Source organism: Antedon mediterranea, chromosome 2, assembly GCF_964355755.1.
Source record: "Antedon mediterranea chromosome 2, ecAntMedi1.1, whole genome shotgun sequence".
In the NCBI taxonomy this organism is placed as follows: domain Eukaryota; kingdom Metazoa; phylum Echinodermata; class Crinoidea; order Comatulida; family Antedonidae; genus Antedon; species Antedon mediterranea.
In genome coordinates, this window is record NC_092671.1 from 36,095,043 (window position 1) to 36,119,937 (window position 24,895).

A 24,895-nucleotide genomic window follows, 5' to 3' on the forward strand; every position below is an offset into this window, starting at 1 on the left:
CTAAACATATAATAATTTATTAAAAAGGTACAATAAAAACAAATGCATCAGAGGCGTAAAGAACCCACGGTCAATATCATGTAAAATGTATATGGTATAAGTACTGTGGAAGGGGTCATTATTATTAAACTGGAAAATTCGGCTTATCAACAAATAAATACTTTCGTTTAAAATGTAAAATAAGACTGCAAAATTGGGCTTATCAACAAATAAATACTTTCGTTCAAAATGTAAAATAAGACTGCACAATTGGGCTTATCAACAAATAAAATACTTTTTTTTTCAAAATGTAAAATTAAGACTGGAAAATTGAGCTTATAAACAAATAAATACTTTTTTTCAAAATGTAAAATTAAGACTGGAAAATTGGGCTTATAAACAAATAAATACTTCCGTTCAAAATGGAAGAAAACTTTTTTTAAATATAATCCTTAAGCTCTGTCTATACTATCAAACTAAATATGATGTGCCCATATTATATAGACATGACGATGTCATATCACTACGATAATCGGGCATATCACTACCATATTTGGGCACATCACACTTTTTTTGTTAAACTAGTTGGGACAGTGTAGACACAGAACTATGTGATCGAAACATAAGTCGGAATTGGACTGACGCGATTGATTTAATTGGGTATTTTTATTAATGTAATGATTCATTAAAAATAATACCGATACGCGTTATGTATTGATCAATGGTGCAAAAAACCCTGAGAAATAATGTTATAACGCGATTTGGTGATAGCTTAGCAATAATACAACCCATATACTATTATTATAAATACCTATTACAAATCCATTCATATAACTTTTCATCGCGAACCGAAAATGTATAAATGTTATTCTACAGACAGTAATTACATATTCAAAAGCCATATTATTATTATTATCAATACCTAAATGCGATAGTAATAACCACATACATTATTCCCAATACAAGTTTGTGCGTTTAATTCTAGAAAGAAACGACTGTGCTGACAGGCCAATGACATAAATCACAAGTCCCAATTGTTCACTTGCGTTTTGATTGGCCGACCTGTTATATTAGATTAATGAAGACTGTTCTTACAACTGTCCAGTCAAAAAGTTACGCGGCGTTTTTTGTAAGAAATATTTCTTGTTTTATATGTGAATAAATATTATTTTTTTGTTACAGAAGTCACGTGAATACTCAATTTCTGTCACTTTAGTTAATTTTATTGCTAAGGTCAAATCTGGGGGTCACTTCATCACCCGAGATATTTCAATTGTGAAGTATCCTATTACAAACACAAACTTTAATGGACTGTTTCGATAATAATTCAATGAATATCTGACAGAAATGCTTAGGGATTTGTAATTTTAGCATGACATGTCCTAATAGACTCTTTCCCAGACGTTTTTTGGGTCTACTGTAGCAGCTGGAAGAATCAATAAATCATAGTGGAGTTTCCATTTTCACAAAACTGTCTGTCCTTAGAACTATAACTGCTGCTTGCTTTAGCTTCTGATTGAGTAGTCCTAATGGGACATAGCGGGCTAGAGCAGCAGCGTGAAAAAAAATAATGCGGTCGAGATGGTTGAGGAGAGAGAAAAGAACGAATGGATAATACGTCTAGCAGTGTCAAGGGTCAGATATTTATTTACATTTCAAAATCGTTCCAAAAAAATCTGTCAAGTTGTGAAATACATTCAGCTAGAAAATGTTAATAATGTGTGCTGTACCTAATAGAACCGTCATTTTAATGAAAAACCAAACTTAGGCTAGGTTGCCAACAGAATGGCGGGTGTAGAAGAACGAGATTGGAACCCAAGTGAACAGGTTTTCCACGATGCTGTCCGAGAGAACTTGGTAAGACACGAGCTCGCTAGCCTAGGCCCTAGGCCTAGTAGTATAAGTTAGCCTCACTCAAAAAAAGGGGAGTAGGCCATCCGCCTCCTAGCTAGGCCAAGGCTTAAGCCTAGAGTGGAGACCGGAGAAGCAGGCAGGTTGGAGCCTGCCTGGCAGTCAACTAGTCTTATGCCCTTAGATAGCCCAGTATACAGTCAGTGATAGTTTATGTAACTAGACATTAAAGCTTAATGATTTGATTATGATGAAGGAAAGTAACATGATGCTTCCCCTAATTAATAAATAATCAATAATTATAATAAATAAGCCTAGGCCTAGGCCTAGTATTATCTAGGCCTAGCTAGCCTACTGTTGTTATAATATTAATAATACAGTACTTAATTAATAGTTTATTTTATAGGTTAGAGAGGGGCTACTAGAGCCTAGCTACAACAAGTTGTTTTAAAATTATAAAAAGCTCACGCATGCACATTATTTATGCAAATAAATGTTAAAAAAACACAATTAGTTTCTATGCCTCTACAATGTGTTTCTCTTTTTTTTTAGATTGATTTCCTATTCTTTGCATTCCTATATATGGTGTCATATGCAATCATTTATAAATTCAAGCGACGCCCAGATAAGGAGGATTATTTCTCATGTGAGTATTTAGAAAAAAAGTTCATTACAGCTCAGCTCATACAGCTCAAAAAGGTTGCTGCCTATCTCTGTTCCATTTCTTGACAAATATCGTAAATAATAGTTTCTTACACTTTACAGTCTCGTTTGTGCTACATTTTTTGCATTCAAACAAGAGAATTTATTAAATTAAAATACAATCTACCAATGATGCACTTGTCAATTGTATGACCCACTATACGACCCCCGGGAGAGGTGCGTCATTTACAAATAATTACTGACGCAGGGGTGCGTCAAAAAACCTAGATGGTACGTCACATCAATAAACAAGGTGTGTCAATGTCCGTCACTTTACCACCCACCATATCATAAACAACATGGTCAGAGTGCGTCAAAATGGGTGCGTCATGGTCACCTAAAGGTAAGTCACCTTTTTGACGCACGGGTGCGTCATGGTATTTAAAAGTATGACGCACATCGGACAAATGACGCACCTCTCCCGGGGGTCGTATAGTTGGTCATACAATTGACAAGTGCATAATGATAAAGATTTTTAAATATTTAAAAATATCTAGGAAGACATATGAGTTAACTGTATGCACATGTTGAGGGACGCAATTTATTTTTTAGTTTATAAAAGATGTATTGCCCCAAAAACATGGGGGAAAAAGAGAGAGAGAAAAGGACAATTGGATAATACATCTAGCAGCAGTGTCAGGGGTCAAATATCATATCGAAATCACATCGTTGATTTTCTTATGGACAGATTAAATATTAACTTTATATCATTTATTTGACATCAACTGTAAACTTGTATCACATACAAACATTCAATACATAATTGTTAAGAATAACTATAGGAAGAACCCAACTACCTTTTGTTGTTTCAGTTCATTTTATGTACTGTATATTGTAATTATCAAATGTAAACAAAACATACAGAGAAATAACTTTTTTTTATTAATGCAAATTAATAGGTTTTCTGTGTAAATGTTTTGTATGTGAAAGCAATAAATTACTGCCAATCCATTAGTTTGGGCACTTGACTGAATAAAAAATACAGACGATTTAAATGGTCTAGCCTTAGGCAAGTTTTACATTTTTACTGGTCGCATTGATACAGAATTTAGAGTTCCTTTTTTATTAATAATTTAATAACATAATTAATCAACAGCTATTTTGATTTCAAGTGTAAACTGTTTAGTTTGATGCGTTGTTGGTTAGATGCTACAGTACCACCAATGTGTAATTGTCGGAGTACTAAATACTAATAGAATCAGTACACTCTAAATTTGTGACTTTAAGTATGTATACCCATCTGTATTAATTATGGGTAATTTTCCATGGAATTTAAATTTGAAACAAAAGGCCCCTATTTTGTTTTCTTCATACTCATCCAACAGCAAAAACTGTAGTGTAATTCTCTAATTTACAGGATGGTTGGATAGCATTATCTTTCTTTCTTTCTTTCTTTATTTACCCATAAATATAAATTATAAACATTGTAATATACAAATAATAATAATTATATCAAGGGAAGGGCTAAAAAATAGTTAAAACTAATCAAGTTCAGCCCCTAAACATTGAAATATAAATAGTTATATAAATAAATTAGGGCTACTTGTCTAAAATAAAATTAATATACATAAACATTTTTTTTTTTTTTTTTTTTAAATACACTTTCTCTCAAATATATACAATATAATTCTCTTATAAAATAAATAAATATCACTATACAAACAAATAGTATGTTTTCATTTCTTTTTTGAATTTGCTTTTTGTTAGAAACCTTAAATCATCCGGGATTTCATTCCAGAGCTTTGCACCAGAATACTTGATGGAATGTTGTCCTATGTTTGTTCTATATTTTGGTACATACAACTTTTCTCTAGTCTGAGACCTTGATGAATAACGAAAATTAATATACAAAAAATATTTAGGAGTTGTATCTGGAAATTTACCATGTAAACTATCATGAACAAATAAAGTAATTAAATACTGATGCTGCTGATAAATATTTAAAATTTTAAGTTCTTTGAATAATAATGATGTTGGTGCTAGTCTATCAGAATGAGTCAATGTGCGTATAATACGTTTTTGTGTTAAATATACTGGTTTTAAATGAGTTTTATAAGTGTTACCCCAAGCTTCTAATGCAAATGAAATATGAGGCAAAATAAAACAATTATATAAAAGCACCAAAATTGATTGGGGTACAACATATTTAAGTTTGTACAATAAACCAGCCTTAGAACTAATAATTTTATTAACCTTATTAGAATGCACTTTCCATGTAAGTCTATTATCTATATCTACCCCAATGTAAGTTGTAGCTTCAACTTCATCTAATTTTGATTCCTTTATGTATATCCCCCTTTACTTCAATTATTGTATGCCGATTACGAAATATAATATAATTTGTCTTTTTAGAATTAATTGTCAACTTATTAACATCACACCAATCTACTATATGTTTCAACTGCTCATTTACATTTGTTAGGTCAACAATTTCATGTGGATTAAAAGAACAAAATAAACTAGTATCATCTGCAAATAATCGTGTATCAAAAAAGTCAGAAGAGTTTACAATATCATTTACATAAATAAGAAACAATGTAGGTCCTAAGACCGACCCTTGTGGTACTCCACAAGTTATTGAATTCTCATTAGACTCTATTCCATTTACACTGATACATTGCTTCCTATTATATAAATAATTTTTAAATAAAGCTAATGGCAACCCTCTTATCCCATATGCACTTAACTTATCCAGTAGTATTTGATGATTGACTGTATCGAATGCTTTCTTTAGATCTAAAAATATTCCAACAACTATGTTTCCCTTATCTAATTTCTCAGACAAATTTTGTACTAACTCAATAATAGCAAGTTTTGTGCTGTACCCTTCTCTAAATCCATACTGTTGATGATATAATAAATCAAATTTACTTAAATAACATAAAAGTTGCTTATTTATAATTTTCTCAAATACTTTACTAAATTGTGGCAATACAGATATTGGTCTGTAATTCCCTGGATCTGATGGCAGACCCTTTTTAAATAATGGAAATACCTTTGCTTTTTTTAAGTCATCAGGGAAGATCCCTGTAGATAGTGACAAATTAATTATATACGTAAAGGGTCTAGATATATAATCTGCTGCATATATAATTAATTTAGGATTAATTTGGTCCAAGCCTACAGCTTTATTCTTATCTAAACCCTTTAAGATATCATTTACTTCTTCATCAACAACATAATTGAAAAATAATGAATTCTGGGGTACAGTTGATAAATATATATTATGATTTACATTTGTGTTATCAATACATTCTTCTGCAAGATTTTTTCCAATTGAAACAAAATAATCATTAAAACCATTAATTATTGCTGTTTGATTAGTTTCTATATTAACATTGCCATCACATGATTTAATTTCTAATTTATTAGGTAATTTCATTTTTTTCTTACCTCTTCCTAAAATATCATTAATAATTTCCCATATTTTATTTGTATTACCACACTTTTCTTCAAATTGATCTGAGTAATATTTCTGTTTTGCTGTTCTTAAGGTGTTTGTAAGACAATTTCGATATCGTTTATACTTTGCTAACATATCTACATTGTAATTACTTTTTATTACCTTTGAAAATAACCTATGTTTATGCTTAATTGATTTTTTTATACTAGAATTAATCCATGGTTTCTTTAGTTTCTTTCTTGGGTTAACAGTTTTTAAAACTAATGGTGCATGTTTATTACAAACTTCTAGAAATAACCTTTTAAACTCTGTGTAAGCAGAATTTACCTCTTGACTATCAAATACTTCAGACCAATTTACACTCATAAGATCATGTTGGAAGTGTTGGATTTTAAACTTGGAAAATTTTCTAAATTTGATTTGATCAGTCTGTTGGAAGTAGTCATTAAAGTTCTCTAACATACAAAAAGTAGCCAAATGGTCTGATATATCTAATTCTATGGTTCCTGAAGTTAAAAATCTAGAATGGATATTTGTATATACATGATCAATTGTTGTTCTTGAACTACTGGTTATTCGTGTATATACATTAATAAGTTGTATAAAGTTTAAGCAAGACAAGCTATTTTTTAGACTTAAAGCATCTGCAGCATTTAAATTACTTGCATTAATATCAAAATCCCCAATTAATATGCATTCAGTACCTTGTTGTTTAATATTTGCAAGTGACAATTCTAGGCTTTCAATAAATTCCTCAACGTTTGTATTTGGTTGCCTATATAAAACTCCAACTATGAGGGATTTATTTTGACCAACATCTATTTCCAGCCATAAAGACTCAGAATGATGTACATTATAATCAATAGCCGTATAATTAATTGAATCATGTATGTACGCTCCTACTCCACCTCCTCTTTGATTAATACGACATTTAGTTTCCAACGAGTAATTATTCATTTTAAACAAATCCTTGTTTGTAACTTGCCACACTTCCGACAAGGCTATAATTTTAAATTTACTTTGAACCAATTCCTCATAAAATAATTTAAATTCTTCAAAGTTCTTGTTAAGCGATCTAATATTAATGTGAGATACTGAAAACACTGATTGAGATTTATTATCAAAAAAATTACAAAATTCAGATGACGAATATGTCTTACAGATGTAATTGATAATCTAGATTTTGGTTAGCCATTAAAACCATATAAATAAATATTTAAGTACAGAAAAACTATTAGCATTATTATACAATTTTACCAATATCATCTTCACTATTAATAACAATCAACATTGAACCCTGTTGTTTGCGTACATAGATGCGCCCATTGTATGTCCACAAATACTTATAGTTCTTTGTCTTCCTTATATCGTTTATTTTTCCCATAAGACTACGTTTCTTTTGAGTTAAGTTTTCATTAACATATATGTGGTTTTTACCTGTCTATCCAAGCATATCAGTAGTTGTATTCCTAATCTTTTTCCTGTCATTATATACTTGATCACGCTTCTTTCTGCTGCAAAATTTGACAATTATTGGTCTGTCTGTTCTATCTCGATTACCAATCCTATGTGACGCCTCGATGTCCTCTTTTTTTATACTAACTGTCGATTTCCTTTAGAACTTTCAGTGCAATATCTTCAGTATTTTCATTTGCAATTTGTGATATACCTCTTATTTCAATATTCTCTCGTCTGCTATACTGATTCTGTTCATCCTGCTCTTTCTCTAATTTCTCCACTCTTCTCGTAAGATCTTCGTTATCTTCTTTCAGTTGTTTATTTTCTTGCTCAATGCTTTTCATCTTAACACAGTTTTCTTCAATTAGTTTGTTAAAGAATTCCATGGACGATTTGATTTCCCTCATATTTTCTAAGAGACTGGGTATAAACTTGACTTGGTCTTTTATATCAGATAGTTGTTTCAAAACTGCATCTGTTGGAATATCATCTGCCGAGTCTTCATCTCCAACTATTAACACCTCATCCTCTTTCCCTTTTCCTTTAACGGTCTTAGGTCTAGGCATCCTTGTTTGTTGTATAGCCTATTCCCACGTGTACTCTTGCTCACCTCACTCAGCTAGTCACTAGAGTGAACACTGCCTGGCTAGTAGCTTCCGGTTTGTGGCCTAGGCCTAGCTTTTGGATAACGTGTTAACATCAGATTCAAACCAAACCAGGTGCTAATTTTACAGAATCCCAACATAAATAAGATATAAATGACACTTAACCACAAATTCTGTTTATAAAATAATTAAAACCGGATAATTTTGGAGCCCTTGAGAGAGCAAATGTCAAACTCTGTTTATACTACTAAACTTTATGTGACAAAAAATATGTGATGTGCACATATGGATGATGATGTCATATCACTACCATAATTGGGCACATCACTCCTTTAAGTGTCATTTGAGAAAGATTTAAATTTTTTGTCGCATTCATTGAGAGAGTGGAGACTTAACAGAAACTATGACACTACAGACAGTAGGTCAGGATTGTTCAACCATGAACCTTGGGATTGGAAGGCAAACATCTTAACACTCTAAGGGCCTGTTCAGACCTATGGACCGTGTACAATACGAAAGCATAACTTTTATTTTGTAGTTAAATATGAAATTGTGTCAGTATAAACACAACTAGTAAAAACAACTTTGACAATATTGATTCTTTCAGATGATGTAGAGGATGCCATGGTATACAAAATCTCGCTTTGGATTTGTGTGTTCACTTTAGCAGTGTCATGTGGCGCAGTCCTTTTGCTACCATTTACAATTGCTAGCAATGAGGTACTGCTTCGATACCCTAACAGCTATTACATGCGATGGCTCAATGATGCTTTAGTTCACGGTAAGTAAGATAAGATTTGATAGTTATATACTTTCATAGGTTCCAGAGAAGATAGATGTTTTAGAGATTGTTTTTCTTTTGTATACAATTACAATGAATTCTTTATCATAAAGTTTCTTTAATTCATCAACATAAACATATAGTAAAAAGCATAAAAACAGCTGTAGTATTTGCTTTAGGTTGGTATAGATTTCCCTTACATTTCTGTCTGGCTTCATATGGATGGGTAATACATACTACTGCAGTGTAACAATTCAAAATAATGTGAAATATTATAAGATAACTGTATATTGCATTTATTCAAATCTGATTTACATACAAACAGTATGTCATGCAGTAAAAGCATAATTAAAATTCAAGGCTAATTATTACGGATAGTAGGAGTATTAGTAATTAATTTTATGAGAGAAATGACATTTTAAACAGATGACTCTGAGTTGGAATTAGAGATATTTGCAATTTCATGTGTTGCCTAATAAAAATATGGGTTTAAAAAATTATGCAGTATTTATTGAAAAGCTTTTTTTATTTTTCAATTGATATAGAAAAGACTTTTCTAACCGGTAGAAAGCTATTTCTACACTGACAAACCTTATGTGACAAAAAAATGTGATGTTGCCCATATATGGACATGATGATATCATATCACTGCTAAATTTGGGCATATCATTATCACTACCATACTTGGACACATTCACACTTTTTTTGTCAAACTAGTTTGACAAAAAACATTTGGATGTTCATCTAAAAATGTGTACAGTAGTTCCTGTATTATTCTGTTTTAATCCAAAACCAATGATTATAATTAATTAAAGGCAATAATTAAATGTTTCTTTATATAAACAGCGAGAAATAATTATAATAATTATTTATGTCCTTTTACTTATTATTTTCAGGGCTTTGGAATTTAATATTCTTATTTTCCAACTTTGCCTTATTTGTGTTGATTCCATTTGCTTATTTATTCACTGAGTCTGAAGGATTTTCTGGATCAAAAAAGGTATAGCTATTATTTCTTAAATCAACAGTCAATTCTCCAAAAATAGCTGGGCTCAACACCTAAAAAGCATTTGCCGAAAATTTCTGTATACGTACAGTATAGTGTTTAAAATAGGTACAAAATTGAGACCTTTTGGATTACGAAATGTCTGGGTTTTTGGAAAGTTCATTACAATACATATTATTATTCATAACAACTGTTCTTCAGATATTATACATTTGAAAAGGACATAATGCTTTGGTCCTGTTTCTGCTGCATAAAAAAACAAAATAACGATTATTCATTCACCTTATGTCAACTACATTGCAGTAACGTTTGAATTGACCGCCAGAGCCCATTGCATTTTGGGTAATGCTAATGATTTCTGTCAACAATCACCCACTGATTTAAGCAGGAGAAAAATTGAGCAGAAATGCAGTCGATATAAAAATTATATTTTAAATCTACTTTGAAAATAAACTGTTTATTCGGCACCATGCAGCAGAAACCTACCCTTTGTGAACAAGTATAATTGTTGATAGAAATGTTAATAGTTTTTTTGTCACCTTCTATAGGGCATCATCTCCCGCCTGTATGAGACACTCATAATGCTGTTTCTATTAGCCCTATTGGTTTTTGGGCTTGTCTGGATAGCCACTGCACTTTTTGATGGAAATGAAAAAAGCAGGGAATCTTTTACAAGTGAGTTAACTTAAAATATTCATTTTTTCAAGAACAACTTCATACAAATTTCAATGCAAATTTCTCTTACTTCAACACTTTTGAAAATTTATTGTACAGTATCTTTGTCCTTTTGGAAATTTTTGGAAAGGCAGTTGTGACATAAACTAGATCCCATAGGAGACCAAGATTCATAGTTATATATTATTATTAATATGTTGTCCCCCATCTAAATGATATTTTAATAAAATAATATTCATGTCATATATACTTTTTAGAGTATCAGTATTTTCCATCTGTTTTTCATGTCATTTCATTATTCATAGAGTTGGTTTCCAATCTTCAGCCTAGCTATTAAAATATTTATTCCATTGGCCCAAAATATTAATAAATAATATTAATTCATATACTGTAGTGCACATGAGCAGGCTCCCAATGCACTGTAAGTAAAGCTCTGTTTACACTATCAAACTTTATGTGACAAGAAAATGTGATGTGCCCATATATGGACATGATGATGTCATATCACTAACATATTTGGGCACATTGCACTAGTTTGATAGTATAGACAGATATTAAGGCTGCTCATTAGACTTGATATGATTTTATTTTATGTAAAATTGTCTTTGGTCTGTGTGACAATTTCCAGTCAGAAACGTGGAAATGATTATAATTCATTATTAGTAGACAAATTGCTGAAATCGCTGCAATAATTTGAACAATGAACAATACTTTCATTTTTATCTTATGTAATAAACTACACATTACCAAATGTTTATTCTGTATGGTTGGTTGACATATGGAGATATTTAAGTTAAATTTGTTTTATAAATGACCTTCAGAACCTGTCAGTTTTATATTAATTGTCTTTTACAATGTCATGTTTCCTTTATACTCCTATTGTTAACTTGATTGATTAGATTAAAATGTCACATATATTTGATTACCTGACTTTAGTGTTTTTAAAAATTCCTATTTTAAGAAGTTTATAATAATTGTTAAATTACGAATTTCCACTGGTTTGCATACTATTACTATACTGATCATTCAGTTATTAATTTATACTGTTCACTGTTTTTAATTATTCACAATTGTTTATTATGCATTACAATGAGTTAAGTATTGTCTCATGATTTTAATAATCTAGTAGGAAATAATAGTCTGGGGTGGATTCAATGAGGGCCAAGTCGGCCCAGCCCCCTCTAATTTCACAAATTTTAATGCAAAGATAGGACATTCATTCATTTTATGTACATTTATTTTTACAGGTGTTTGGAACTACTATCTTCCTTTCCTTTACTCATGCATATCAATATTAGGCGTACTGATGCTACTTGGTAGGTTGGTAGTTCTTCAACTTTAACATCAAAATTACATTTTTGCAAATAACTTGAGTTGAACCTGAGTAAGCGGTCACCCTCAAGTCTGGAAAACGTTTCAGCTTTGATTATAAACACACAATATGTTTGAATGGTTGATAAAATGACCAAACACTGTGGAATCACACACTTACTTATCCCAGGGTCATTGGTTCAAATCCTCGAGTCTTCATCTGACACTAATAGCCAAGGCAGTGTTAATCTACCTTGCCTCACACACATGAGACTTTGGTTTAGAAAGCATGTGTTTCTCATCCTGTAATTGGTGTAATTGTGTGCTTGCTGGTAAGTGTTAGTGGTGTGAAAATAAAAAAATTTAATAAATTAATTTGGAATTGAAAAAGGAGTTGGGTAGCCGAATGGTTAGGACACTCAACTTTCATACAGATAGACCCGGGTTAAATTCTCGACAACTCCTAGCCCACTCAGCTGTAAATGAGTACCTAGTTGAAAATACTAGGGAGGATAAGGCGGCGTGGAAAGGAACAGGCCACCATATCACATAATTCCGAGGCTTAGTACAATGAGCTCCTAACAGCTCATTCCCCTACGTTCAGAATAGACTCGCCTTTTCCTTTTACAACTTGAAAATCAGTATAACAACACATAATGTTCCTCATTTTATTTTTGAATAGTTTCAGCCCCTTTAGGATTTACAAGGATGTTTTCAGTGATAGGAGCCTTAGTAGTAAAACCGTTTTTTATTGAGGATGTCAAAGAGAAACTTTACACTGCCCAATTTGAAGAAGAGGACTTACAACGGAAGCTTAAAGGTAGTCAAGCGCCCTCAACATCTGATGGAAACATTTGCACGGAATGTAATAACACATGTTTTTTTTTAACCTCACAAATAATCACCACCATTTACTGTATTAATTCATATAAATAAAATATTTTTAATTTTTTTTTTTTAACCTCACAAAAAGTTTTATAATTATTTAAACCATACGCATTTTGGAACATAACATGTTATGACTGTCTTAATTTTAATTTTACCTGAATTTTATTGTTTTCACTATTTTTCATCTAAACCTCATTTTCAATCATCTGTATTTATAAACAGTATCACTTATATTATCATCGTTTTAAATGTTTAACTTTTTAATTGTTTTATGTAAACACATCATAGTCTTGTTTTATTTGGTGGCTTGTTTGGTATTTTATTGGATTGTACCTGATTTGTAAATATTTATTTGTTGTGGTGTTTTGTAATATTTTTCACTAAACTGTAAACCTTTTTAATTTACATTTGTCTATTCAGACCAAAAAAATCTTCTAATTCCATGGCTCTGTTGGTAGAACGAGTCTTCTGGTGGGATAAGGACTATAAACCAGTGTACATATCTGGCTCTTCTGCACTTTAAAGAACCTAGTACATCTTTCGAGATAAGTAGGGGGTTACTGTTGCATACAGACACTTATCATAACTGATCAAGAGGGCCCCTTCATTGTTAACATACACTGTTTAGAGTCACCCTCTATAAATAAGGTTAAATAAATAAAAATAAACAATTGATGATATTTTTCATTTCAAACAAATAGTTGGAAATTATGCAATCAACATGAATCATGAAGAGTTGCAGGAAAGACTATATGTAGTGAATCGACAACGAAAGAACCTGGAGAGACGGGTACAATCATCAGCATGGCAGCGTAACTTAGGTTACCCATTGTTGTGGATCTTGTTGTTTGGTTTAACGTTGATTTCCTTATCAATGGTTTGTTGGAACGTCTTCCTTATGGTATTCGGTCTTGACACGCTGCCAGTCAACATCCGTGTAAGTTTAGCTAATAATTTATTAAAGATCTATTGTCCCCCAAAAACATGAAAAATGAAGATTAATTAAATCAGACTTTGAATAGGTTATTTTGTAGTTTTAATTAAGTTAATCACTTCCGTAACAAAAAAAAACAAATAATGTTTTCTCATATAAAATGACAAAATAAATGGTCAAATTCAACCAAAACCCCATTGGCTGCCAGCCAATTTGACTATTTTTAAATACATTTTTTTTTTCAAAGTGGATAACTATTTTTCAGGGGGAACAATACATCTTTAAGCTTCTGATGAATTTATTGAAAATGCAAATAATATATACCAAAGATACTGTATACATTAAACAAATTCTTTATTTCCATACAATTTATAATTTTGAAATTTTTTAAAATTCAATTTTTGGTCAAGTGGATAACTATTATGTGAAAATAAAATTGCATATTCAACAACAAAAAATTTAAAAAATAATTGTTTCAGGGGGACAATACATCTTTAAGCTTCAGACAAATTTATTGAAAATGCAAATTATATCTACCAAAGATACTGTATACATTAAACAAATTCTTTATTTCCATACAATAAATAATTTATAATTTTGAAATTTTTTAAAATTCAATTTTTGGTCAAGTGGATAACTATTATGTGAAAATAAAATTGCATATTCAACAACAAAAAATTTAAAAAATAATTGTTTCAGGGGGACAATACATCTTTAAGCTTCAGACAAATTTATGATAATGCAAATTATATCTACTAAAGATCTATATATATATACTGTACATACAAATTCTTCATTTCCATACAATAAATAATTTTTGAATTTTGCACAGATTCAGCATATAAAATGATGTTTTTATATTACACAATGTTGCTGCAAATAATTAAAAAAAGAGTTTACTTTATATCTAATTTTGATACTTTTCTTCCTCCAGGAGGCAGGACTTGGCAAAGTTTCCTTCTCCAAGCTGGGAGCATTTGGATCTCTTCTTGAGGTTATCCTTATATTGTATCCTTCCTTTTACTAAGATTATAATTTATAAAAAGCAATTGATTATTTATACATTTTAAAACATTTTGCAATGTTTTTTTTTTTTTTTTTTTTTTTTTACACGATATTTATTGAGGGTGATTCATCCAGCAATTGCTGATCATTAGGGACCCTCAAAGGTTCACAAGACAAACATATACACAAGATGCTCTACATAAACAAAGTCTTTGGGAGTGGAGTTGTAATTTTGTCCTTAGAAAAAATCCTGACATGTGACGGGACTTGAACCAAGGACCCTTGGAGTGGTAGCCAAGCATCATAACCACCAAGCCACAACTCGCAAAGACAAATGTTACCATTTGTACTAGCCAATTACAAGATGTATAAATTATATCATGTTTATAAACTAAGTCTCATTTGAGGCTTAGCTTTGTCTACACTATCAAACTATTTTGACAAAGAAAGTGTGATATTCCCAGATATGGTAGTGATGTGCCCAAATAGGGTAGTGATGTGCCAAAATATGGTAGTGATATGCCAAAATACGGTAGTGATTTCACATCATCATGTCCATATACTGGGCACATTTTTTGTCACATAAAGTTTGATTGATAGTGGAGACAGAGCTTTAGGGAGTGGAATAGTCAAACGGTCATGAGTTACAACTCTGAAACTAAGTCAAGATTGAATCCTAGATGTTAGGATTGGAAAGCAAGCATGTTAACCACCAAGCTACAGTACCACTACAGTCTACTACTACTATTTTGCTATTTTTTTATTTGTTTTCCTTCAAAAAATGTTCAGATATTTAATGTTAGCTTCTGTGGTAGGATTTTACAGTGTTCCTTGGCTAAGTTCCCTTGTACCCAAACACAAGGAGACGCCTATGACCAAAGTGATAGCCAATTGTATCGTATTGCTCATTCTGAGTTCTGCTCTTCCTGTCGTCTCTAGGAGTCTTGGTAAGTGTGATGTCATCATAATAATAATTGTTAACATTGTAAGTAAAGGTGCAGTACACCTAAAGCTTGATTCCCACTATGAATGATCTCTATAGTCTGCACTTTGAAACAAGTAAAGCTTGGTTCCCACTATGAATGATCTCTATAGTCTGCACTTTGAAACAAGTAAAGCTTGGTTCCCACTATGAATGATCTCTATAGTCTGCACTTTGAAACAAGTAAAGCTTGGTTCCCACTATGAATGATCTCTATAGTCTGCACTTTGAAACAAGTAAAGCTTGGTTCCCACTATGAATGCTCTCTATAGTCTGCACTTTGAAACAAGTAAAGCTTGGTTCCCACTTTGAATGCTCTCTATAGTCTGCACTTTGAAACAAGTAAAGCTTGGTTCCCACTATGAATGCTCTCTATAGTCTGCACTTTGAAACAAGTAAAGCTTGGTTCCCACTATGAATGCTCTCTATAGTCTGCACTTGGAAACAAGTAAAGCTTGGTTCCCACTATGAATGCGTATGCACTTTTAAAACAAGTAATTTTCAATTTTGATACAGTTTAATGTTGTTCAGGGGCGGACCCTTGCGGGCATCCTAAATTTCACAAATTATTATGCAAAAGGTATTATATCAAATTAGGCTCAGCCCTTCATTGCACCATTTTTAGGCCCTGGACCCCCACCCCCTATTTCAAAATCCTGGATCCGCCACTGAAAATATTTAACTTTAAACCCAAAAAAGGTCATTAAAAAGTCCCATTAAGGTGTAGAAGGTACAATCACACTAGAGCCTAAATTATTATTATTATTATATGAAAATAAATTAATAACTTGACATTTTAACCTTAATTTGACCTTTACAGGAATCACAAACTTTGACCTCCTTGGAGCATTTGGAGAATTTGATTGGTTGGATAATTTTTATTTCATTATCGTTTACAATGCTCTGTTTGCGGTTGGGACATCATTATGCTTGGTGAATCGGTTTACAGCATCTGTGCGTAGTTATATATTCCAGAAGGCTCTTCAGTACATGTACAAAGTGCGGAAATCGAGGGCATCTGGTTGGATCCCGAAGGCACCAAGACTTTTGATGTCTAATGGAAGATTACCGCATGTTGCAAAAGGTGAATAAAAGACACCTGCTTGCAGTTTGACTTCAACACTTACTCGTGTAAAGAGCTACGTGACTGACCTCTTTTCAAAAGTGTTTGCAGAGAATAGCATTACTGCAGTAGCTTTGTTGATCATGTTCCGAAAATGTTGACTTATGTGTCAGTAAAGACTGAGACCTCGTCAAGATGGCCAGTAATATTTCCACGGTACCAGAGAATATGGACACATGTGTGCGAACAACTCCAACCTCAATGTAAAGGCTGATTCACACACTGAATTTGATGTTAAACAAACAACAGATTCACATGGTGGTATGATTGCAGCTTTCATAGTCTGGCGATTGATGTATTAAGTATTATCACTAGAATGGTGAAATTGTTTTTGATAATAATAACAATGAAATATTTGTTTGTTTGTAATTTTATGCAAACTTTTCCCAAATATTCTAATCACCTTGTCTGTTTGATCATTCCAACGATGTCATTGGTTCATGATGATGTCATTGTTTTGTGTCACATGCGAGTCAAAAAAAAAAGTTACTGAATATTTGTGTAGGGCGTTTATGATCATGATATTACATGCTAGAAATGTGATAGTATCATACAGATGCAATATTTTAAAACTAATTAATGACTAATTAAAAGACTAAAACTAGTTGTTAATTGGGTCATTAATTGGAAGCATAGTATTAGCTTTTAAAAATATATTATTGTATTTGGATGCATGGCTATATTTTGCTTCAAAAACATGTTTAGCAAAGAAGAATTAGAATTCTGGAAACAAAATATTTTGAAACGCTGTTTGTGAAAAAATTGTATGTGTTGACAATTATTATGTACTGTATGGAAAAACAAATAAATTACACAAATGCTTTAAACATTTCAAAATTTTAAATGCTGCCACCAATGTTAAACAGATAAATATTAGTTCTGAAGTATATTTACTATATTTAATGCCATGCTTTATTTTGACCAAAGTCAAAAAACATCAAAATTATGTGATTTAATATTTCAATAAATTAAAAATATATAAGTATTGATTTTTGACAATGAGGTTTAGAGTACAAAATAACAGTAACAATGTGGTTATTATGCTGGTATTTAAGATTACTGTAAAAAATGTGTGTTTTAGTTTTTAGCGCATAAAATGCATACATTAGGTATCAATAATATTAAAGTACAGTATTAGTGTGTAAGGTCTGCTATCTGTTCATTAAGTGTAAATTAAGGGTATTTTTAGGCTGTGTAAAATGGGTTGTAATGATATTAAACTGTAAAACTATGCTGCACTTTAGATAAAGCCATATATTCACACCTTAAGTTCATGTCGGAGCATCATAGCTGGGTAGGGTCTAATCCCTGCTGAGATCATGTGTTTTAAGAGAACACATGACTTTTTTTTTAGCAGTAAATTTTCGTAGGGCACATAAAATGCATTAATAGCAGAGCCATATCTGACCCATGTGTCGTCTGTTAAGGTCGCCGGCTCTATAACTATATTTGAGTCCTTTGCAAAACCCCCAAGGGCCTACCCCCTATGCTATCACACCCCCTATGCTCTCCCCACCCCCTATGCTCTCCCCACCCCCTATGCTCTCCCCACCCCCTATGCTCTCCCCACCCCCTATGCTCTCCCCACCCCCTATGCTCTCCACCCTGGGCCTATGAACCCAAAGCACTGACCAAAATTGTTCATATGTGTGTGAACTAAGATTTTAAATTTATACTGTATTATAATATTTTTTTTATTTTGTCAACTTTCATAAGCAATAAGTTTTAAATTATTTATTTTTTCTTTATTTTTGATCATGGAGATAAGAACTTCATGATCTAACCAGGGAGATGATTTATTTTACATCTCCCTGATCTAACTAAAGGTTGTAACACACTTACAGTATTCAATACAATTACTGGGAGAAGTGCAATTTAACATGATCTCAAGTAATTTTCTGAATGTGTGATTAAGAATTTTGTGGTTAAAAATTATTATGGTTAATTATATTTCAGTATAATATTGCATATTGAAGGCATCTTTGGGACCCAAGAAAGTGTCCCTTTAATAGAGGTTCACTGTATTGTTACTGCAAGAAGGTGTTCTACTGCAGCACACGATATTTAAACTTCTATAATCTATAATCTAGTAGACACTAACACAATAACAAACCATCCTGCCATAAACAGAAAAAATGGAAAAAAATTGTGGAAAGCGTAATGTTGGAAGACGGAAAACGTTAACAACAACAACAAACAACAATCTATAATCTTCTATATATTACTTACAATACAATTTTTGCACGCTTATTTTTTATTGATTTACTTTATTTCTGAAAATGTATGAATATATTGAAAAACACAATTTCAGGTTTATTTGATTGTATGTATTATTAGGTCATTTTATATGTTTAAAGTTGGTTACTTACGATACAATGTTTGTCATGCTTATTTTTTATTGATTTACTTTATTTCTGAAAATGTATGAATATTTTGTTAGTGTCTTCCATTCAAGGTAACCAATCATTAGTGAACTCGCAACTAAACAACCAATATGAAGGATTTATATATCTTATCACTAAAGTCCTGTCTACACTATCAAACTAGTTTGACAAAAAAGGTGTACAAATATGGTAGTGATATGTCTATATATGGGCACATCACAAAGTTTGATCGTGTAGATGAGGCTTAAGGTTTAGTTCTGATTTTTCCCTACAAAAACAATTCATTATAGAAAAATGTGTTTATTAAACCTGAAAGAAATTTACAGTTCTTTGTACTTTCAGATGAAAAAAATTGCAATTATTGAATTTTGTACCATATACCAAAAGTAGCTGTTTTTATTATTATTGAAATGAGTTGTTTTTAATGTAAATCATATAATTAGTTTTTCAGTTTATAATTTATAAAAATATGTACATTTTTTAATTATCATCATCATAATCAAGTTATACTTTTGCTGTTTACAAATTTATATAATTCGTGTTTAAGTTTATTATGAATACAGTTCAGTTGATATTTATTTAGTGTTTATATTATTATGTAAATTTTGTTTATATCATATACATTATGTTTACAACTGAGTTCTAGTTCTATTATTATATAAGTTCTTCTATTATTATATAAAGTGTATGTGTTGTGTACAGTAATGTAAGGTGTCGGAATGGTCAAACTATGGGTCTATAAAATGTGAAACATTTGAATGGCTACAGTGTCTAGGCCTACTATAATGTTATTTAAGGGCATAAGCGTTATCTATTATGTATTTGGATCTAAAGTAAGTGTACTGTAGGAAAGCTTTTTACAGATATTTCTGTCCTTAAAAAGGACTGGACTTGGTATGGTAAAAATATCTTAATAATAATAATCTTTTTGTCTGCAATTATTTCCAAGTTATTAATAAGCAATTTGCAGTACAATTATATTGCTATATTTTTGTTCCAAATTCCAAAATTCTAGATTGTCAACTCTACAAATGTTGTCATAAGAATAAAAAAAAAGTTGTCACCTTCTGTGAAATATGCATTGTATTTAAAGGCACCTTTTTTTGTGAAAGCATAGCAAGCAGCATTTTGCACTAAATTTGTGTTTTTAAATGAAAAAAGCCGCCTATTTTTATACTTTTTGTTTACATTTTGTATTATATAGAATTTCAAATTATATTCCAAATTAGAAATATTTAAGTTGGTTTTTAATTTTATAATGTAAATGAAATACTTTTGTTCTTGTAAAGTTAAGTTAAAGGCCAGGTGCGGGCAAAAAATTTCTATTGATCATACATTCCAATAATTATCGATCTATAGTTTCCCCTATGTTTCATAATTTTTGGGATTTTATTTGTGTTACACGAGCTTGTTGAAAATAAGCACTTTCTTATCAGTGGGGGGATAGTTCAAATTACACAGTAAAATCTCTATTCTTTTGTACACAAATTTTGTAAATAGAGAGGCATTTTAAAAAGCTATGAAAAATAAACAGTGTGGTAAAAAATGTTATCAGATGACTAAATATAGGTAATATAGCTTGAATATTACATTTCTGATATTTTTATTCAACTTCAGATTTTTATTTTCATGCTATAGCAAAAATTATCCACCGTATATCCACCATATTTTTTCACCTTCTAGGGAGTCACCAGACATGTTATTACATTAGGTTAAGTACCTAACTACTGAAAAAAAGTCTTCCTGGTTTTTATGGAAGAATTTTGCCAAATTTTGTATTTGACTATATTAAGGGAAATTCATGTTTTTTCGTCTCGATTTCTGTTACAAATATTTGATTTATGTACAGTTAACCAAATACTATATTTAAAATTCATGCCTGTACCTGAGCTTTAAGGTTATTTTCGTTGTATAAAAACTTGTATATTTTCATGATTTTGCAATATGATAAAATAAAACTCAATTATCCCAAATTAAACTTGATATGAATGCATCTTTCATATTGTCATGACGAGGCTCCTCCCACTCAGGCTTGCCTTTTGGAGGTTGCCATCTTCTTTTGCTTTCTGTTTTTTATTATACAGAAATATTTTGAAATAGAAATTTTGACTTTCTTTTATGATGCTCCGATGAAATTATTTATTTGTGCGCTACATTTTCTTTATTAAACCTGATTATGTTTCATTGTTTTTGTTTTTATCTTTTCTGCTTTTGAAGGAAATAAATGTTTATTATATGATGTGACAAGTGAGTGGTGGGCGGGGCATAACCTTTCAAGCATAATCTTTTTTTTTTCATCCTTACTAGATAATAACTACCACAAAACTACAGAATTACTACAGAAATAAAAGTTTCCTGAAAACCACACATGTTCAACAAATGTTGACAATTCTGATCATTTTTCAGGTAAATCAAATGTATTTCTTTTTTCTTTATTTTAGAAGTTTTGGCGGAGGTTCAGATGATTCTATTTATAACTGTATTTGAAAAATTTTTTTTTTTAACCATATTTAATGAGGGTGATCCATCCAGCTATTGCTGATCATTCGGGACCCTCGAGGTTCACAAGACAAACATATATACAAGATGCTCTACATAAACAAAGTCTTATTACAAGTCTTTGGGAGTGGAGTTTGTAATTTGGTCCTTTGAAAAAATCCTGACATGTGACGGGACTTGAACCCAGAACCCTTGGAGTGGTAACCAAGCATCATAACCACCAAGCCACAACTCCACTTGAGTATTCACTCAATAGTCTGCAATTTTTGGACTATATGGTTTGTTTGTGTATCCCACCCCACACTTGGGTTCTAAGTATGGCCATGCTTAGTGTTAGTGGATATTTGTGTTCTGTGCAACTTTGACCCCAACCATTGTGAAAAATGTTGAGTGTGTAGCATTTGCTCTTTCTTTTATTGTTATGTTATTTGTATTCATGTGTAATTTGCCTATATAATATAAATCATTTTTGTACAAATACAAATTAAATGCAATGCAATGTATAGTTTTTTGTATAATTGACGAGTTCTGACCATACATAAAAATGCAAAACAAAAAATAGAATTCTTTTATTTTATTATAAAAAATTAAATTTGGCATAATAATTGCAAACTGGTTTGTAATGGCATTTAGTATAATGATTTAGTACTGATTACATTCTCAGGATTATATTTAATTGCTTAACAGAGCTTTTAAACTCCTTGCTAATTACCTTGATTTCAGGTTTTGTGAGGTTTAAGTAATTAAAACACAATCAATACAATTACTGCATGCATTTTATAGAAAACCCATACTTTGGGATACCCTTATTTAGAGTGTTAGCAAACACTTTCTTGAGAAACGAACGAAGGTGAATATGTTAAAACACGACAACCAATCCTTATTTATGGGACACCTCTAATTGGTTGACACTTTGTTGGGTATTTGTATTTTTTAATAAAGTGTATTTATAGCTGGATTTCTAGATTGAATACTAAGACGATATGATCATAGGTTACACTAGGGTCAACCCTTATTAACAGGACATCTCTATTCAGGGGACATTTTATTGGTTCCCTATGGTGTCCCCTTAATATGGGTTTTACTGTATTTGTATTTTTTAATCCTTTTTATCTTTCATAAATAGCTTCACTAAGATTGAATTAATTATGATAACGCATGAAGCAATAGCGCCGTATTTCAAAGCTCCCAAACAACAAAACAATGTCGAGTCTTCAACATCCAGCGGGACCATTTCTATTAATTGACAAACCGACACCGAAAAAACCAAAGCTAAGAATTTTCCAGGTGATGACAGCGTTTCTTTTGGTCGTAGTAAAGATTGCGTCAATCCAACGAAAAATAACGAACCAAGATCACGCGAGATGGCAAAGAAAGCAGTTGTGTCGAGGTGCACCCATTCTGATTTAGGGCACCATTTGGCGGCTAGTTTAATAGACCATGTTGGATCATACCCAAGCTGTTCCATCAATACACACTGGCCTACAACTGAACCACCGATGAAGATGGTGACCATTGTGTAAGTCTTGAGGTCAAACTTTGTCACATCGATTTTGTTTATGGCAATACCAATAATCACTCCTAAAATAAAAGAAATATTTTGGGTTCTGGTTAAAAATAGACACAAATTAATATATATATGTTCATTAGTATCTTTGAGCATCATTATAATGTTGCAAGTTTTAGTAGAGTTGTGACTTGGTGGTTCTGATGTTTGGCTACCAATCCAAGGGTCCTGGGTCAAAGTCCTATCATATGTCAGGATTTTTGACAAATTACAAATAAGACATTGTTTATGTAGAGCATCTTGTGTATATGTTTGTCTTGTGAACAGAATTTCCACCTTTAAGAAGGATAGTGAATGAATTTTCTTATGGATATCCTTGGCAATTTGCCTAAATACTGTATATAAAAACAAAATGAATTTAGAACAAACTAACTAATAACAATACTAAGATTGCAACAGTAACTAAACGTACCAACAACAAGGCCGATGATAGTCTGATGAGGAAAGTGTGTTGCTATGAAAACCCTTGAAAGAGAGACAGTGAAACCCACAGCTGCTAACAATCCCCATGGTATAGCTGGACTTATAATCTTCTTGTCTGCTTCGCGTTCTTCCTTCAAGTTTGCCGGTTTTGGCGCCACCGACTGTTGAGCGGTAACAGTTTTCTCTAGATCTGCCGCTAAGGCCGCCATCATGATAAACCAGACAGCGATCGTTACCATGCAGTGGCCAGATGGACTACCTACAAAATATAAAACGGGTCAGAGCTAAAAGGTATGCAAGAACGATCTGTGTGAAGCACTACACTTTGTATGTATATACAATTAAAAATATTTGTTGTATTATACCTGGTCCAGTTTCACAAGTTTGCTCATATATTTTTAGATGAGGGCGCTCTCCATCTGAATATACATCTGTTTCCTGGACCCACCAATATGGACGTTGACCAAATAGACACCTATCCATAATTATTAATAAGAGTATCATTAAAAAACATAACTGAATTAAATATTATAAATCATTCAACATGTTCCAATAATTTAAACATTTTAGATCTTAGGCCTATTATTAATATATATGATATAGGCCTAGCCTAGGCCTTCAATAAATCTTGCTAAATTTCATGGTGGTCATTTGCATAATTCCCTTCAAACCACCTGGCTTGGTAAGACCATGGAGGTATGGTAAGACCCCTTTGCCTGGTGAAAATTAATGTATTTTTTTAAAAAAGAACACAAAAATAAAACCATTTCAGAAGAACTTTTCTTCACAATGAGTAAGCTTAGTAATTATTATGGCAATGTTTCTAGGCCTATTACTCAGAATCTAACAACATGAAATGACTGTCTTACAACTTTAGAATAGCATTCATCCATTCAGAAATTACAGCGGCCCAGAGAACTTTCAGGCCAACGACCTGGTTCAGCGAAAACACGATCGGAAAATAAAACAAAAACGAGCTCGGAGGGTCGCTTAAATGCGAAATATACAGCATTGCTGTATCATGCTTCGCCAGAGTGTTTTGTAAATTGTATATTACGTCGATTTCATATGAACACAAGTCATCCATAATGTATCGAAACACGAAATAATATGCTAGGCCTAAATACTGCACCGGAAAGTATCCCAGAGAGAGAAGTCTATCGGTTGTGGGAAGACGGAAACGGATTTCCACGTCACCACCACTACCAACGCGAGGTCAGAGAGCTAGCACACTTTGCGCGACTTTAGACTCATTAGATGATCTGCTGGATTGTGAAGTCTAACAAAAAGTAAAATTATTATTGGTGGCGCTATCCTAA

General features: G+C 31.9%; 2 protein-coding genes across 2 annotated transcripts; one reads left to right on the forward strand and one right to left on the reverse strand.

The window, feature by feature from the left end:
- The first annotated feature begins 1,579 nt into the window (after positions 1-1,579).
- On the forward strand, positions 1,580-21,600 carry LOC140040911 (protein LMBR1L-like). Its single transcript, XM_072087183.1, has 11 exons — positions 1,580-1,836; positions 2,383-2,476; positions 8,606-8,779; positions 9,676-9,779; positions 10,334-10,460; positions 11,708-11,776; positions 12,454-12,636; positions 13,361-13,596; positions 14,528-14,601; positions 15,388-15,545; positions 16,401-21,600. The coding sequence occupies exons 1-11, from the start codon at positions 1,765-1,767 to the stop codon at positions 16,670-16,672; spliced, it is 1,563 nt and encodes a 520-aa protein (XP_071943284.1). The 5' UTR covers positions 1,580-1,764; the 3' UTR covers positions 16,673-21,600.
- A 545-nt stretch (positions 21,601-22,145) lies between these two features.
- Positions 22,146-24,848, reverse strand: LOC140040914 (glucose-6-phosphatase 3-like). The gene is made up of 4 exons (XM_072087188.1): positions 24,446-24,848; positions 23,942-24,051; positions 23,566-23,835; positions 22,146-23,167 (listed from the first exon to the last, which is right to left on the reverse strand). The coding sequence occupies exons 1-4, from the start codon at positions 24,661-24,663 to the stop codon at positions 22,686-22,688; spliced, it is 1,080 nt and encodes a 359-aa protein (XP_071943289.1). The 5' UTR covers positions 24,664-24,848; the 3' UTR covers positions 22,146-22,685.
- Between the last annotated feature and the right edge of the window lie 47 nt (positions 24,849-24,895).